This window comes from Lynx rufus, unplaced genomic scaffold (assembly GCF_022079265.1).
Source record: "Lynx rufus isolate CCGP_SWC_20201006 ecotype Redwood Valley unplaced genomic scaffold, mLynRuf1.p SCAF_2, whole genome shotgun sequence".
Lineage (NCBI taxonomy): Eukaryota > Metazoa > Chordata > Mammalia > Carnivora > Felidae > Lynx > Lynx rufus.
Window position 1 is genome coordinate 184,199,309 of NW_025814834.1, and position 16,657 is coordinate 184,215,965.

At 39.1% G+C, this 16,657-nt stretch overlaps 1 protein-coding gene across 1 annotated transcript in view; it reads left to right on the top strand.

Annotated features, from left to right (window-relative positions):
- Positions 1–2,134: 2,134 nt before the first annotated feature.
- SPATA6 (spermatogenesis associated 6) overlaps positions 2,135–16,657 on the top strand; it is a 143,941-nt gene continuing 129,418 nt past the window's right edge. Inside the window, exon 1 of the mRNA XM_047085623.1 lies at positions 2,135–2,347. Within this exon, the coding sequence (XP_046941579.1) occupies positions 2,297–2,347 (51 nt within the window). The 5' untranslated portion in view covers positions 2,135–2,296. The remainder of the gene's footprint in view (positions 2,348–16,657) is intronic.

Sequence of the window (16,657 nt, forward strand, 5' to 3'; positions counted from 1 at the left end):
ATAGCAACTTGGAATTATTTGGTCAAACTAAGAATATTCATACTCCTTGATGTAGTTTCTCTTCTGTTCATCACACCCTATATGGAAAATTTAAAAACTTAAGCACAAACTGGGGAAGATATTTGTAACACATGTAATATAGATGAAGAATTAGCATCCAGGATATATAAAGAACTCCTATAAATCAGTGAGAAAGAGAGAGACAGAGAGAGCAAAAAAGCAAGAGAGAGTGAGTGAGAGACCATCTAATAAAATAGCAAGAGAACTAGTAGGCAGTTCACGAAGAGAACATGGCAAGACTAATAAAACCATGAAAAGATGCTGAATCTCAATAGTAAGAAGAGATGCAAAGTAAATCCACAATGAGATACTTGGACTACATACACCCAAATATACAAACATTAAACACCTAAACAATGTTGGTGAAGATGTGGGAAAATAAGAACTCTTATACACTCTCGGCAGGAACATAAATTGGTACAACTACTTTGGAAAACGGTGTGGCATCACTAATTACAATCCCATGTGCAAAACCTAATACCGAGTCAATCCACTCCCACTGGAGCATGCATGTGCTCTAGTAGACATGTATTAGAATGTTCATAACAACACGTGAATAATAGCTAAAAATGGAATCAGTGCAAGTGACCATCAATAGTTAAAAGAATAAATAAATAAATAAATATTCATATATTGGAGTACTAGCCAACAATGGAAAAAATCTGCTATACAGCATCAATATTGGGTGAGTCTCACAACATAATAGTAAATGACAGAAGCAAGTCACAGGAAAACACGAGTAGTGGTAATTTCACTGATAAAGCATCAATAACAGGAAACAAAAATGTCTAGTTTAGGAATGCATACTTGAATAGCAAAAGTACTTAGAAAGAGAAGGGAATTATTGTAACAAAAGTCAGGGTAGCAGTTACTTCCAGGGCAGGGAAGGCAATGCAATGGTTGGGGGCATTTCTAAGGTTCTAGTAATGTTTTATTTCTTAATCTAGGTACTAGTTGCACAGTGATTTGCTTTATTGTTTAAGATGAACGTGTTTTATACATTTCTGTATGTGTAATATATTTCACACTAAAAATGATTTTTTTTTTATTTTTTATTTTTTATTTTTTAAAAAAATTTTTTTCAACGTTTTTTATTTATTTTTGGGACAGAGAGAGACAGAGCATGAACGGGGGAGGGGCAGAGAGAGAGGGAGACACAGAATTGGAAGCAGGCTCCAGGCTCCGAGCCATCAGCCCAGAGCCTGGCGGGGCTCGAACTTCCGGACCTCGAGATCGTGACCTGGCTGAAGTCGGAGGCTTAACCGACTGCGCCACCCAGGCGCCCCTAAAAATGATTTTTAAAATGACTGGATTGGGCCAATCTCTTCGGTTCTTTTAATCTTTGATGGTTTATGGCCCAAGCCCTTCCCAACTGGATTTATTGTTGGCCCTGCATTGACAGTTCAATTTAAGCATACACAGTGGATTAGGGAACCTTGAAGAGAGAGGGGGATGCACTAATAGAATCATAGAGTAGGAGTCTAGGAAGAGGAACATGATGATCTGATTCAAGCCCCAATTGTCAGGGACGCAATTGGGGTTTTACATGAAAGGTCCTGAGTTCCAGTCCTGGTTCTCTCTTCAACTTGGGCAAGCCTCTTCTCTAATCCTCAATTTCCTCATGCTGGCTTTGTAAACTGTACTGTGAAATTCAAATAGAAAACCAACATTAAAAAAAAAAAAAGAAAACCAACATTAATTATTATTCTTTTACAGTTGTGGAAACTGAGGCCTCACTGGGACTCCAGTTGCCCAACGTGTCATCGCCACGTTGGAACTCAGGGCTCCTGAGTCCAGCTCCCTGACCTCGGCACTGTCCCACTACACAAACCCCAGGCTATTCTCACTTTTGTCCAGCTATGCGCCCATCTTTTGATGTCATAGAACAGCCCCGCCCCACCCCACTCCTTCGGAAGCCACGCCCCCTCGCGTGGCCCCGCCTCAGGCGTTCTCCGAGCCCCGCCCCCAGCCGCTCGCCGAGGAGTGGCGGCTCCCGCGCGTCCCCCTCCGGCCTCTCTTCCGGCCCCGCCCCTCTTGGCTGCCATGACAACGAGTCTACGCCCCGCGCACAGCTTCTGCTCCGGCGGGACCCAGGCTGGACCGCGGGCCCCGGCCTGGGGGCCACAGCTGCCACCGCCGCCACCTCGTCTCCTCCCCGTCCCCGCCCCGCCCCGCGTCTCCTCGCCTCACTCGGGCCCGCGGCCGGGGTCCGTCCCCGCCGCCCCACCCCGCGCGGATGCCGAAGGTGAAGGCGCTGCAATGCGCTCTGGCGCTGGAGATCCGCTCCGTGAGTACCGGTCGCCCCCACAACCCCCGCCGCCTGAGTGTCACCGAGTCTCCGGCGTTTACTCGGGGACGCTTCCCTCGTTCATCTCCTTGAAGCCCGAGTCACCTCAAAAGCTACGTTAGCCTGTGAATCATCCCTCGGGAGCCTTGACCCGTGGCCCCTGGGTCTCCTCCCTCTGCAAAATCCTGAACGCCCTCCCACTCCAGCCACGCAGAGCTCTGACCGTCCCCACCCCCACCTCCGTTCTCCTCGCTGTATCCCAGCTTCCAGTTGGGGTTCCTTCAGATCATTTACAAACCACTTCCTCTTCCAAAGGCCTCCTCGCCCTGCCCCTAACTTTCCAGTGAATCGGGTGGTAGGCTTCTCTTTACATTCCTCTTCTCGTAGAAAGAGTATTACTGGCCCCCTCTCTTCCCAGTCTCCAAGGGGGTACGTTTCCTCTCAAATCACGGCGGGCAGGTTCTTTCGGACAGATTTCAAGCTTCCGATTCGTGAAGGGGCCTTTACTGTCAGTCTTCAGTGTGGAATCCTCACACCCAGCAACCGAACTGTGTCAGCACTGCACAAAGCACCCTGCCTTGTCCTCAGAAATCATTTCAGGACCCTCCTGGCTGTGAGAGGGATCCCTTATCCCTTATCCTTCCTGTCACGCCAAGAAACGCAACAGCTTTTAACAGAGAAACTGCTCACTCTGTGAACTTGCTGGAGAGGAGCAGCAACCCCACCCCCAGTCACTCTCCAGATTGGCTCGAGAGGATCCTGTGGAAATCCAGCTGAGGCATTGAACCCCCTTGTGCTTCCTCAGGGGAAGGGGTTGGATCTCTCCATGGTATGAGAAAACTCCATCCCTTTTAATCATCTCGGAAGACCCTTCCGCAGGTTTTAAAACTACTTCCTCTTCATTCTTTACAGAGTCCTCTCGTTTTCGTCTTCAGATGAAAGCTCCAGCTTGTCTCTTTTAGAGGAAATCCCAGAGAGCCTTTCCATACCCCCATCTTAGACCTGCAAGCGGCTTGGAACCAAAATTCCCCACTCGGCCCCCTTTCTCTCCTTCCACCCCTCCTAAGCCCTCTTATGTCTCAACTCTGATCTCCCAGCAACACTGGGGGCAGGTATGTGTATGTGAGTGTCTTTAAATATCCAACACCAGGCCTCTGAGTGCTGCCGGGAGAAGTCCTCCCCACTTGCTTCCTGCACACCCTGCACACCCTGCCTGCAGGCCTCTCTCTGGACTTAACCCACCCTTGGCCACCCCTGCTCTCCTGGCTGTCCTTCCTTGAATTAGAATGAACCCTCTGCAACACTGTCCCTGAAACTCCAAGTCACAAGACTCTTCTAGGTCTTTTGTTAGGTCTTAAAGAAGGCAAGCCTGGGTAGGGCAAAGTGTGAGGCAGAGGGTGGAGGGAAAGAAAGTTTCTGGCACTCTTGGTTTATCTAAGCCTGCAGAGATTTTACTTTGCTGTGTGGGAAGCCACAGCCCTAGCTTCAGATGTTTTCATCCCACAGCTGCCAAAGTCGAGCAACTTTTTTGTAAAGTAAGATTCCTTTAGCAAAAGAATATAAGAAGCGTCCCAGCTTCCTAAACCGCTCGCTCAGCCGTGCAGCTTCACCAGACTTTGTTACTGGCTGCTGCTTCCTCTGCTGCTAACCAATGGGGTGTAGATGCCCAGCGAGTGCAGTTGCCCCACCGACTGGCTGCTGCTCCCCTTCCTTTGCCAGTACCCATCTTTAGGAGGAAGTACTTTGTTGTGACTGATTACTGCCTGAAGGAGTTGCAGAAATATATTTAATTTCAGTACCCTTTCTTGGTATTAGTTGTACTGCAGGAGGTGAATGACTGTATAACGGACCTTGTGTTCATTGAGGCTAAAGAAATTAGGCAGGTGGAAACATCCCTATGTAACTTTTTTCATCAAACACTTGAGTCACAGAATTTTACAGCTCCAAAGATCCCAGATATCATTCGATTTATTCCTTTGTACAGGTGAAGCTTAGCATGGCTAGTTATTTGTTTACAGTTGCACAACTATTTAGGGGCAGATCTGCAACAAGATGCTAATTTTTCTGACCAGCAAAAAGCTATTAAATAGCTCTGATGCTCAGAACGAGCAAAAATGATCATTAGCAACCATTCAAGTTAAGCTTGATTAATTTGGCTTTGATTGAATAGATGAATTATATGACCAGAGATATTTTTAACATCTTTTACATTTTAATTTCTTCTATTCAACTTAATTTTTTATGTTTACATGGTATAAAAGTCAAGACCCATAAAACGATATACTCAGAGCAGTTTCACATCCAGCCCTGTCTCCTCAAACCTACTTCCCATCCATACTCATCTGCTGTAGGTAATCATTTTTACTGGTTTCAGATTTATTCTTCTAGTATCTCCTTTTATAATATAACCAAACAGATACACGTACATATACACATACACACATACCATTCCCCTCACATATATTTTTTTCTTTGGTTCTTTTCTTAATATAGTAGGTAGCATATTATTTAAACTATTCTGCACATTTGCTTTTTTTCCTTCATGTGATATATCTCAGAGATCACTCTGTTATCTATAAAAGTTGTCATCTTTACTTTCCAGCTTTTTATTGACATTTTTCAAGAATACAGGGTAGTTGAAAGAATAGTACAATGAAAACCTATGCCACGACCTATGAACATTAATTTGATTTATCTGTACGTATGTGTGTGTATGTATAAAATAAATGTGGCTCTTTTGCTGAAAATTTGGAAGTAAATTGTTGGTATCATGGTACGCCACTCCTATTCACTTCAACATCTTCTAAAAACAAGGACGTTGTTCTGCATAACCACCATGCTATTATCTATCACACCTAAAACAATGAGTGACAATTTCTTAATATCTAGCCCATATTCAAGTCTTCCCAGTTGTCCCAAAAATAACTTGCATAGTTAATTTTTAAAAACCGGCATCCAATCAAGGTTTACATGTTACATTTGGTTGTTAGGTCTTTTAAGTCCATTTTAGTATAGAACTGTTCTACTTTTTCATTCCCCATGATCTTTCCTTTCTTCCCCTCTAGTGGATTTAGATAAATGTATACACTCATGTAATCATACTTGGGTCAAGATTTAGAATACTTCTATCAAGCCATGAAATTCCCTTGTGCCTGTCAAGCCCCCTGCAGAGGGAACTACTATTCTGATTTCTGTTACTATAGATGAGTTTGCCAGTACGTGAACTTCATATTAAATGGAGCCATATAGTTTGTAAATTTTGTGTCTGGCTTCTTTTGCTCAGCATATTTTTGAGATTCATCCATGTGACTGTGTGTATCAGTAGTTTGTTCCTTTATATTGAGGAGTTGTATTCTATTGTATGTGTATACTGCAACATTTTTTAGCCATTCTTTTTACTGATGATTATTTGGATTGTTACCAGGTGGTGATTGTCATGGATAAGTCTATGAACATTCATTCTTGTAAAAATCTTTCTGTGCACATTACCTTTTGAAGAGCCCATACTCAGATATTGAATATCCCATGTTGTGTTATTGTCTGAATTGTTTCCTTTTGTGGTGACATTTAATTTGTTCCCAGATCCTATAAACTGGAAATCAGATGTTTTATCTTTCCTTGTCTTTTGAAAGTGTGAAACTACATTCTCCTCTTCCCCCACCTCCTCCACAAGTGTTTTTTTTGCTGCAGTCTTGTATTAGTAGCAACCTCATGTTTAATACGGTGGTAATATGAGAGCAAGAATATAGTAAACATGAAAGGTTTTGGTGTATAACACATCTTATGTTGCTCCACAGAGCCGTATGACTAGAGAGAAAATATATTGCTGGAAAGAAAGTGTGACTTTTCTCAATGAATTTTTGGAGAATGGTATAATAGGCCAAGTAACTCGTTTTTAAAGAACAGCAAAATAATTCTATTTCCCACCAGTTACATTTTTAATAGTTGAAACATCCTTTCTATGATATAGGAAGTATTTGTGCTGCTGCTTCTGCCTACCTTCTTTTTGTTATTTAGTAGTTCAATTTTCATGAGATTATTTGGGAGAAGGGAAGAAATTGGAGAGTGAAAAATAAAGCCCAATGCCTGGGCAGTGAAACCAGCCAGTTTGCTTTACGTGAATAGTGTCAGTTTGGGGTTAGTTTATATATTATATATAATATAGATATTATATATATATCTATATTATATATAATATAGATTTATATATATATCTATATTATATATAATATAGATATTATATATATATCTATATTATATATTATATATTATATATATATTTCTTCTCTGTATTCTCTTCACCTCTTTACCGCACTCAAATTATAGAGGACATTGGGGCAAACAGATTTGGGTCCTTCCTTCTCAATCGCTACTTATCTAAACATTTGTCATCCTCATCTAAGTTTCTGTGGAGTGGTGTCTCACAATTGTGCTACAGTTGGGGGAAATTTCCCTGGAATATAGACTTTTAAAAACTTTAAGTAAGAAATACTTCAAACTTACAGGAAAAATAAAACTGAATACTATGATTCCACCCTCTCCACACCCTGATTTAACAAATGCTACATTTTACATGTTTGCTGCAGATTTCATTTTTAAGAAATAAAATGTTACAGATATAGTTAAGGCCCCCTTTGTATATCTTTCTGACTCCTGTTTTTCTCCTTCCCTTCCTAAAGGTAATGTAATCAATATCCTGAAGTTGGAGCATATTCTTTTCATTCTGGTTTTGTACTTTTACTATATATTTGTGTATGTCTGTGTGCTACTTATACTATTGTTTTGTTTTAAAACTTTACACAAATGGTATTTTACTATGTATCCTGCATACCTGTTTTTTCCAGTTCAGTTTTTAAAATTTGTCAGTGTTGATTCTTTCAGGTCAAGTTCATTTCCTTAATTGCTATATAATACTGTTTATTTTTATGATGGTGATTAATTTTTATTCCTTTATTAATAGAATTTTAAAAATTTTATTATTGGGCGCCTGGGTGGCTCAGTTGATAAAGCGTCCGACTTCGGCTCAGGTGATGATCTTGTAGCTCATGGGTTCAAGCCCCCATTGGGCTCTGTGTTGACAACTTGGAGCCTGGAGCCTGCTTTGGATTCTGTGTCTCCCTCTCTCTCTCTGTCCCTCCCCATTTCACATTCTGTCTTTCTCTCTCTCTCTCTCAAAAATAAATAAACATTAAAAAATTTTTAAGTAAATAAACGAATTAATAAATTTTATTAATCAGTTAATTTAATGTTTATTCATTTTTGATAATTTCAGGAATAGAATTTAGTGATTCATCACTTACATATAACACCCAGTGCTCATCACAACAAGTGTCCTCCTTAATTTAGCCCCTCACCCATTTACCCCTTCCCCACACCCAACAACCACCCCCCCCCCAGCAACCCTCAGTTTGTTCTCTGTATTTAAGAGTCTTTTATTTTTTAAAAATTTTTTTAAAATTTTATTATTTTTTAAAAATTTTTAAAAAAATTTTATTATTTTTGCTTCCCTTCCTTATGTTCATCTGGTTTGTATCTAAATTCCACATATGAGTGAAATCATATGATAATTTGTCTTTCTCTGACTGACTCTGACTTACTTAGCTTAGCATAATACATGCTAGTGCTAGTTCCAGCCATGTAGTTGCAAATGGCAAGATTTCATTCTTTTTGATCACTGAATAATATTCCATTGTGTGTGTGTGTGTGTGTGTGTGTGTGTGTGTGTGTGTGTGTGTATGTGTGATATATATCACATTTTCTTTATCCATTCATCAGTCGATGGACATTTGGGCTCTTTCCATACTTTGGCTATTGTCGATAGTGCTGCTATAAACATTGGGGTGCATGTGCCCCTTCGAAACCGTATCCTTTGGATAAATACCTAGTAGTGCAATTGCTGGGCTATAGGATAATTCTATTTTTAATTTTTTGAGGAACCTCCATACTGTTTTCCAGAGTAACTGCACCAATTTGCATTCCCACCAGCAGTGCAAAAGTGTTCCTCTTAGCATCCTTGCCAACATCTGTTGTTGCCTGAGGTGTTAATTTTAGCCATTGTGAAAGGTGTGAGGTGGTATCTCATTGTGGTTTTGATTTGTATTTCCCTGGTGATGAGTGATGTTGAGCATCTTTCCATGTGTCTGTTAGCCACCTGGATGTCTTTTGTGGGAAAGTGTCTATTCATGTCTTTTACCCATTCCTTCATTGGATTGTTTGTTTTTTGGGTGTTGAGTTTGATAAGTTCTTTATAGATTTTGGATACTAACCCTTTATCTGATGTGTCATTTGCAAAGATCTTTTCCCATTCTGTTGGTTGCCTTTTAGTTTTGCTGATTGTTTCCTTCACTGTGCAGAAGCTTTTTATCTTGATGAGATCCCAATAGTTTATTTTTGCTTTTGTTTCCCTGGCTTCTGGAGACATGTCAAGTAAGAAGTTGCTGCAGCTGAGGTCAGAGAGATTGTTGCCTGTTTTCTCCTCTAGGATTTTGATGGCTTCCTGTCTTACATTTAGGTCTTTCATCCATTTTGAGTTTATTTTTGTGTATGGTGTAAGAAAGTGGTCCAGGTTCATTCTTCTGTGTGTCGCCGTCCAGTTTTCCCAACATCATTTGCTGAAGAGACTGTCTTTTTTCCATCTATTATTATTTTTAATTTTTTTTTAATGTTTATTTATTTTTGAAGGAGAGAGAGACAGAGTGTGAGTGGGGGAGGGGCAGAGAGGAAGAGGGAGACACAGAATCCTTAGCAGGCTCCAGACTCTGAGCTGTCAGCACAGAACCTGATGCAGGGCTCGAACTCACAAACCGCGAGATCATGACCTGAGTAGAAGTTGGACGCCCAACCGAGTGAGCCACCCAAGCGCCCCTCCGTCTATTATTGATAGACTTTTAAATGCCAGTGAAATTTGTTGGGCTACCTTTGTTTGCCTTAGTAGTTGGGGGGTCCTGTTGGTGTTCATTGTCTAGTATTCTGCATGACTTGAATGTCCTATTGAATATGTAGATGAAAACCTGTATATAATTATTGGAAGTTAAGAATCTAACTTTGTTTTATGTATAAACACAAAATCTTTTTTCTTTTTTTTTTGAAAGGTGGTAAAATACAGTGAATTTTCCAGGAATACAATTGTAGTGTAAATTGAAGAGAGTGTACTTTGTTTTGTTTGGAACTCTGTGAAGAGTTTACTTTTTTTGGAAAATCAAGGCACCAACGGCAGCACTGCTTGTGTTTGAGTTGCCAACATGGGCGCCTATCATTCTGCTTTTGAAACTGTCCGTATTATGTAGACTCAGTGTATAGGTGTAAATATTATATTTTCTAGCTTAGTCCTGCCTGAGTATTGACATGTAGAAATAGATATTTTATTATAAATTATTTTTCTATACATATAATTTTTTTTTTTTTCAGTTAGGGCATTGGTTTATTTTTTTAGTCACACGTATAGGTAAATTGCACAGTGTTGCACAGGAGGGTTTTGAATCTTTAATAATTTTTTTCTTAATGTTTATTTATTTTTGACTGAGAGAGAGACAGAGCATGAGCAGAGGAGGGGCAGAGAGAAAAGGAGACACAGAATCTGAAGCAGGCTCCAGTCTCCGAGCTGTCAGCACAGAGCCAGACGTGGGGCTTGAACTCACCAACTGTGAGATCATGACCTGAGCCGAAGTCAGACGCCCAACTGACTGAGTCCCCCAGACGCCCCAGGAGCGTTTTGAATCTTACAGATACAGGCCCAGTGCTCTAGGCACTAGATTTAGAAATGGAACTATGGGGGCTCAGGAAATTGTGTTAGTTTCATAGGGTGCTATAACACATGTCCACAAACTTGGTGTCTTAAGCCAAGTTTGTCTTCACATTGCTCACATTTCTGGAGGGCAGAAGTCCAAAATAAAATTATCAGCAGGGCCCAGTACTCCTTCAGAAGGATCTGGAAGTGGAGGTGGGGTTGGGGGAAGGTTGTTCTTCCAGTTTCTGATGGTTCTAGGCATTTCTTGGATTACAGTTGTATAACTCCAACCTCCAATCCCAGCGTTTTCATTTTCTGTGAATAGCCAGTTTATATCCTTTGCCTTTAGCAATCCCAGAGGTTTTTTTCTTTTTTTTCCATCTTGTTGAATATATCTTGGATAGTAGCCTATTGGTTATATGTAATGTAAATTTCAAAGATCTTCTAGTTGAACTTTTTTACTTTGTTTTTCCTGTCTTTAGCAATAGCTTTTTCTTTTCTTTTCTCTTTTCTTTTCTTTTCTTTTCTTTTCTTTTCTTTTCTTTTCTTTTCTTCTTTGTCACTGGTAAACAAAGAATGCTATTGATTTTTTTAAGTTAACTGTTTATGGAACTCTATGTTCAGCAAGTGCACAAATCCTATGTGTGTAATTACCACCTGGATCAATAATTAGAATATCATCAGCACCCCAGATTGTGCCCTTGTGCTCCATCCCTCTCAGCCATTCCTCCTGTCACCTCCTCTCCCAAAGGTAACCACTATCATGACTTCTATCACAATATATAGTAAACTCTTGGTTTGTGAGCATAATTTGTTCTGGAAACATGCTTGTAATCCAAAGCACTTGTATGTCAAAGCGAATTTCCCCATAAGAAATAATGGAAACTTAGATGATTCGTTCCACATTCCAAAAATATTCATATAGAAATGATTACAATGCTGTAATATAATACAAAATAATAAAGAAAATACAAAATATAAAGAAAAATAAAGAAATTAACCTGCAGTTACCTTTGAAAACCTTCATGGCTGGTGTGAGGGAGACGAGAGAGGAGGGTCACTCTGTAAGATGACTTTCACTATCACTAATGGAGTCACTGCTATCTGTTGGCTTAATGAAATCTTTTCCTGCCATTGTATATGGGGGGCCATTGTATATGCTTGCATGAATGTTAACTACAGTACAGCATTAATAAACTCTTGTCATATACCATATTTAATGAAACTGGCAATAAGGCAGCAGAGGAAAGGGGGTCTATATCTGTAAGCAGCCTGACCTAGAATGAAGCAAAGCATTCCTCACTTTACTCTTGTATGGAAAAGCAAAGGACTGTCCATAGGTTCTTTGAAGTGACAAATAATACACTAGTGCCAGTTGTGGGCATCTTCCAGTGTTCTGAAAAATCACTGATTTCTGCCCAACACTGCAGCCTGAGACTGAGCATTTGAGCATGGGAGACGATCACCCATAATCCCGTAATGAGAGAGACTGAGAGAGAGAGAGAGAGAGAGAGAGAGAGAGATGAACCGTTGACCCAGTTGTGATCATGTGACATTCAACATCATGTACTACTTGTATTGTAAATACAAACATGGCTCGTTTGTCAACTTAGAATTTATAATAAATGTTTGCTTATCTTGAAGAACACTTGTAGAGCAAGTTACTCTTAATCCAAGGTTTTACTGTAATTTGAATGTTTGAAATCTTTCTCTCTCTCCACGGTATGAACTTTTTCAGTAGACATTCCTCACACATACTTTGTTAAATTTATACCTAAGTACTACATACTTAAGGTTTTAATGTTATTGTAAATGCTGTTTTTTAAATTTATTTTTAATTTTTAAAATATACTTTATTATCAAATTGTAAATGCTGTTTTAAAAAATTTCATTTTGTAAGTGTTGCTGGTACAGAGAAATAACGTTGATTTTTGCATATTGAACTTCTATCCTGTGACATCAGATTCCTTCCTTATTTCTAGTAGTTTATTTGTAGATTGTAGACTACAGTTAGGTGGTCTACAAATACTGTTTCACTTTTTACTTTTCAATCCGTGTACCTTTTATTTCTTTTCTTTTTTTAATTTTTATTTTTTAATTATTATATTTTTTTAACATTTATTCATCTTTGGGAGACAGAGAGAGAAAGACAGAGCATGAGCAAGGAAGGGGTAGAGAGAGGGAGACACAGAATCCAAAGCAGGCTCCAGGCTCTGAGCTGTCAGCACAGAGCCTGGTGTGGGGCTCGAACTCGCGAACTGCGAGATCATGACCTGAACTGAAGTCAGATGCTCAACCAAGTGAGCCACCCAGCTGCCCCTTATTTCTTTTATTTTAAAATTTCTTTTTCTTGTCTTTTTGCACTGGCCAGGACCTATTTATTGTACACTGCTGAATAGAAGTGTTGAGCATGGACATACTAACCTTTTTGCTGATATTGGGGAAGCATTCAGTTTTTCAACATTATGTGTGGCATCAAATTCAGGCTTTTTCATATTCTTTATCAATTGAAGAAATTTCCTTCAGTTCTTAGTTTGCTAGAGCTTTCATCATAAATGGGGCTTAATTGTGTCAAATGCTTTTTCTGCAGAAGAAGAACCGAAGGAAATTTTGAGATTAAAGCTATAATACACTTTTTAGAAGTGATTTAATTATATCTAACACATTTTTATGTTTGTCTTTTCATTTTCATGCAGTTCAAAGTATTTTTTAATTTGTCTTATAATTTCTTCTCTGACTCATAGAAGTGATTTAGGAATATGTTGTTTGATTTCCAAATATTCAGATTTTTTCCAGATATTTTTCCTCTTATTTATTTCCAGTTTAATGGGGTTACAGAAAATAATCTGCATGATTTCAGTCATTTTATGTTTATTGAGATTTATATGGCTCACAATATCCTCTTTCTTGATGAATGTTTTCATGTGCACTTGGAAAAAAATGTGTATCCTTTTGCTGTTGGCTGGAATATTAAGTAAACGTCACTAGGTCAAATTACTTGAATGTTATTCACATTTTCTATACCTTTAATGATCTTTTTTTTTAACTAAAAAAATTTTTTTTGACGTTTTATTTTATTTTTTGAGAGACAGAGATAGAGCACTAGCAAGGGAGGGGCAGAGAGAGAGGGAGAGGAAGCAGGCTCTAGGCTCTGAGCTGTCAGTACAGAGCGTGATGAGAGGCTTGTACCTATGAATGCAAGATCATGACCTGAGCCGAAGTCGGATGCTCAACCGACTGAGCTGGTTAGGCACCCCTAATGATCTTTTCAAAAACTTTTTAAAATGTTTATTTTTGAGAGATAGCATGATTGAGGAGTGGGGTGTGGAGGGAGAGAGAGAGACCAGGTATCCAAAACAGAGTCTGTGCTGTCATCCCAGAGCCCCATGTGGGGCTCAGACTCTTGAGGTCATGACCTGAGCTGATGTCAAACACTTAACTGCCTGAACCACCCAGCCGCCCCTTTAATGATTTTTTTGACTGCTTATTTTATCAGTTACTGAGAGTAAGGTATTGAAATTCAGTTATATACTGTACTTTTTACTTCCTTTACTTTGATACTGTATTATTAATTGCTTACACATTTAATTTTGTTATATCTTCTTGATAAATCAAATTTTTTAATCAGTATGTAATGTTTCACTTTAACCTTGGTAATCTTTCTCTTTTTCTGAAGTCTACTTTATGTCACATTAAGGCTGTTACTGGGGCGCCTGGATGGCTCATTCAGTGAAGCATCACGATCTCATGGTTTGTGAGTTCAAGCCCTGCCTGGGGCTCTGTGCCTATAGCACAGGGCTTGTTTGGGATTCTGTCTTCCTTTCTCTCTGCCCCTCCCCGACTTGCTCTCTATATCTGTCCCAAAATCAATACCATTTTTAAAAAAAGACTATCACTCCAGCTTTATTATGACTAGTGAATGCATGGTATACCTTTTTATATCATTTCGCTTTTATCATGAATCTTTAAATTAAAAAAAATTAAGATACAATCCACATATATAAAATGCACCCATTTAAAGTGTAAAATTACAGATGCCTGGATGACTCAGTCGGTTGAATATCTGACTCTTGATTTTGGCTCAGGTCACGATCCCAGAGTTGTGGGATCGAGCCCCATGCCGATAGAGCTCTACGCTCAGTGTGGAGACTTCTTAAGATTCTCTCTCTGTATCCCTCTGCCCTTCTTCCCCACTTGTGCTCACCCTCTTTCTCAAATAAAAAGTAAAAAAATAAAGTGTAAATTCAGTGAATTTTAACATATTCACAAAGTTGTAAAACAGTCACCACTAATTGCAGAGCATTTTCAGCACCCTATAAAGAAATCCCATACTTGTGAGCTGTCATTCCTCATTCTCCCTCTTCCTTGAGGCCCTGGATACCACTAGTTGATTTTCTGACATTTATATAAATGGAATCAATCATACAATATGTGGCCTTTTGTGTCTGGCTTCTTAGCGTGTTTGTAAGGTTCATTCATGTAGCATCTGTCAGTGCTTTATTTTTATGGTCAGATAATATTCCGCTGTATGGGTATACTACATTTTGCTAATCCATTCTTAAGTTGATGGACATTTGGATTGTATCGATTTTGTGGCTATTGTGTATCTATGTGGCTATAGTGAATAATGCTGCTATACTCTTGTATGTATTTTGGGGTTGCCATATGTTTTCAGCACTCTTGGATGTATACCCAGGAATTGATGAATCTTATACTAACTCTGTTTAGTTTTTTTCATAAACTGCTGGACTTTTTTCCACAGTGGCTGTGCCTTCAATATATTTCCGTCAGCAAAGTGTGAGGGTTCCAATTTTTTTGTCGTGCTCCCCAACACTTGGTTTAGTCTTATATTTTTGATTGTAGTCATCATAGCAGATACGAAGAGGTATCTCATTATGGTTTTGATTTATATTTCCATAATGGCTAATGATGTTGAACATTTTTCATGAGTTTGTTGGCCATTTGTTTATCTTTGGAGAGATGGCTGTCTTTTTTTGCTTCATGTATTTTGGAGCTCTGTTAAGTGTACGCATGTTTGTAATTGTTATGTCTTCTTGAAATATGTCTTATATGTATTTTTAATTGTTATGTCATTATAAAATGTCCTTTTGTTTCTAGAATAGATTTTTGTTTTAATGTCTATTTTGTCTGATATTAGCATAACCACTGCTGCTCTTCTCTGATTGCTGCTTAATTTTTTCCATTCTTTTACTATCAACTCATTTGTTTCTTTGAATCTAAAGTGTGACTCCTGTAGGGGCACCTACAAGAGTGCCCTTGGGTAGCTCAGTTTCTTGAGTGTCTGACTCTTGATTTCAGCTCAGGTCATGACTCAGAGTCATGAGATTGAACCCCATGTTGGGCTGTGCACTGAGCTTGGAGCCTGCTTACGATTTTCTTTCTCCCTCTCTGTCTGCACCTCCCCTGTTCATTCTCTCTCCCTCTCTCTCTCTCAAGTAAAATTAAAAATAAAATATTTAAAGTGTGTCTCTTAACGTTTATTTATTTTTGAGACAGAGAGAGACAGAGCATGAACGGGGGAGGGTCAGAGAGAGAGGGAGACACAGAATCCGAAACAGGCTCCAGGCTCTGAGCAGTCAGCACAGAGCCCGATGCGGGGCTCGAACTCATGGACCGCGAGATCGTGACCTGAGCTGAAGTCGGACGCTTAATTGACTGAGCCACCCAGGCACCCCTAAAGTGTGTCTCTTATAGACAATATATAGTTGGATTATAGTTTTTATCCATTTTACCAGGTTCTCCCTTTGACTGGAGTAGTTGGTCAATTTACCTTTAATTTACATAATCACAGATAAGGTAGGATTTGCCTCTTTCATTTTACTGTTTGTTTTCTGCATGTCTTATGTCTTTGTTTGTTTCTATGTTTCTGCCTTGATGTCTTTTGAGTTAACTGTTTTCTAGTGTACCATGTTAATTCCTTTGTTTCTATTACTATATTTTTTTTGTTATTAGTGATGATTGTTTTGGGGCTCACAATTAACATCTCCATTTATTATAGCAATCTAGTATGGATTGATACCAATTTAATTTCAATGGTACACAAAATTTTTGTTTCTGTTGAGTTCCATTCTCGTCTTCTTCATGACTTTATTGTCATACAATTTATATCTTTATACATACAAGCCTCACCAACATAGCTTAATATTTGCTGCCTTATGTAATTTTATCTAATTTTATTTTTTAAAATATTTATTTATTTTGAGAGAGGATGCATGTAAGTGGCAGAGAGAAAGGGAGAGAGAGAACCCCATGCAGGCTCTGCACTGTCAACACAGAGCCCAACGTGGGGCTTGATCTCAAGAACTGTGAGGTCATGACCTGAGCTGAAATCAAGAGTCAGATGCTTAACCAACTGAGCCATCAAGGCACCCCTATGTAATTTTATTTTAAATAAGGATGGAGAAATAAGACAAAAAATTTTTGTACTGTTGTTATATTTATATATGCAGTTCCTTTCCTGATGCTCTGTATTTTTTCATGTGGATTTGAGTTACTGTCTAGTGTCCTTGCATTTCCAATGAAGGATTCTCTTTAGTATATTTTGTAGGGAAGTTCTGCTAATG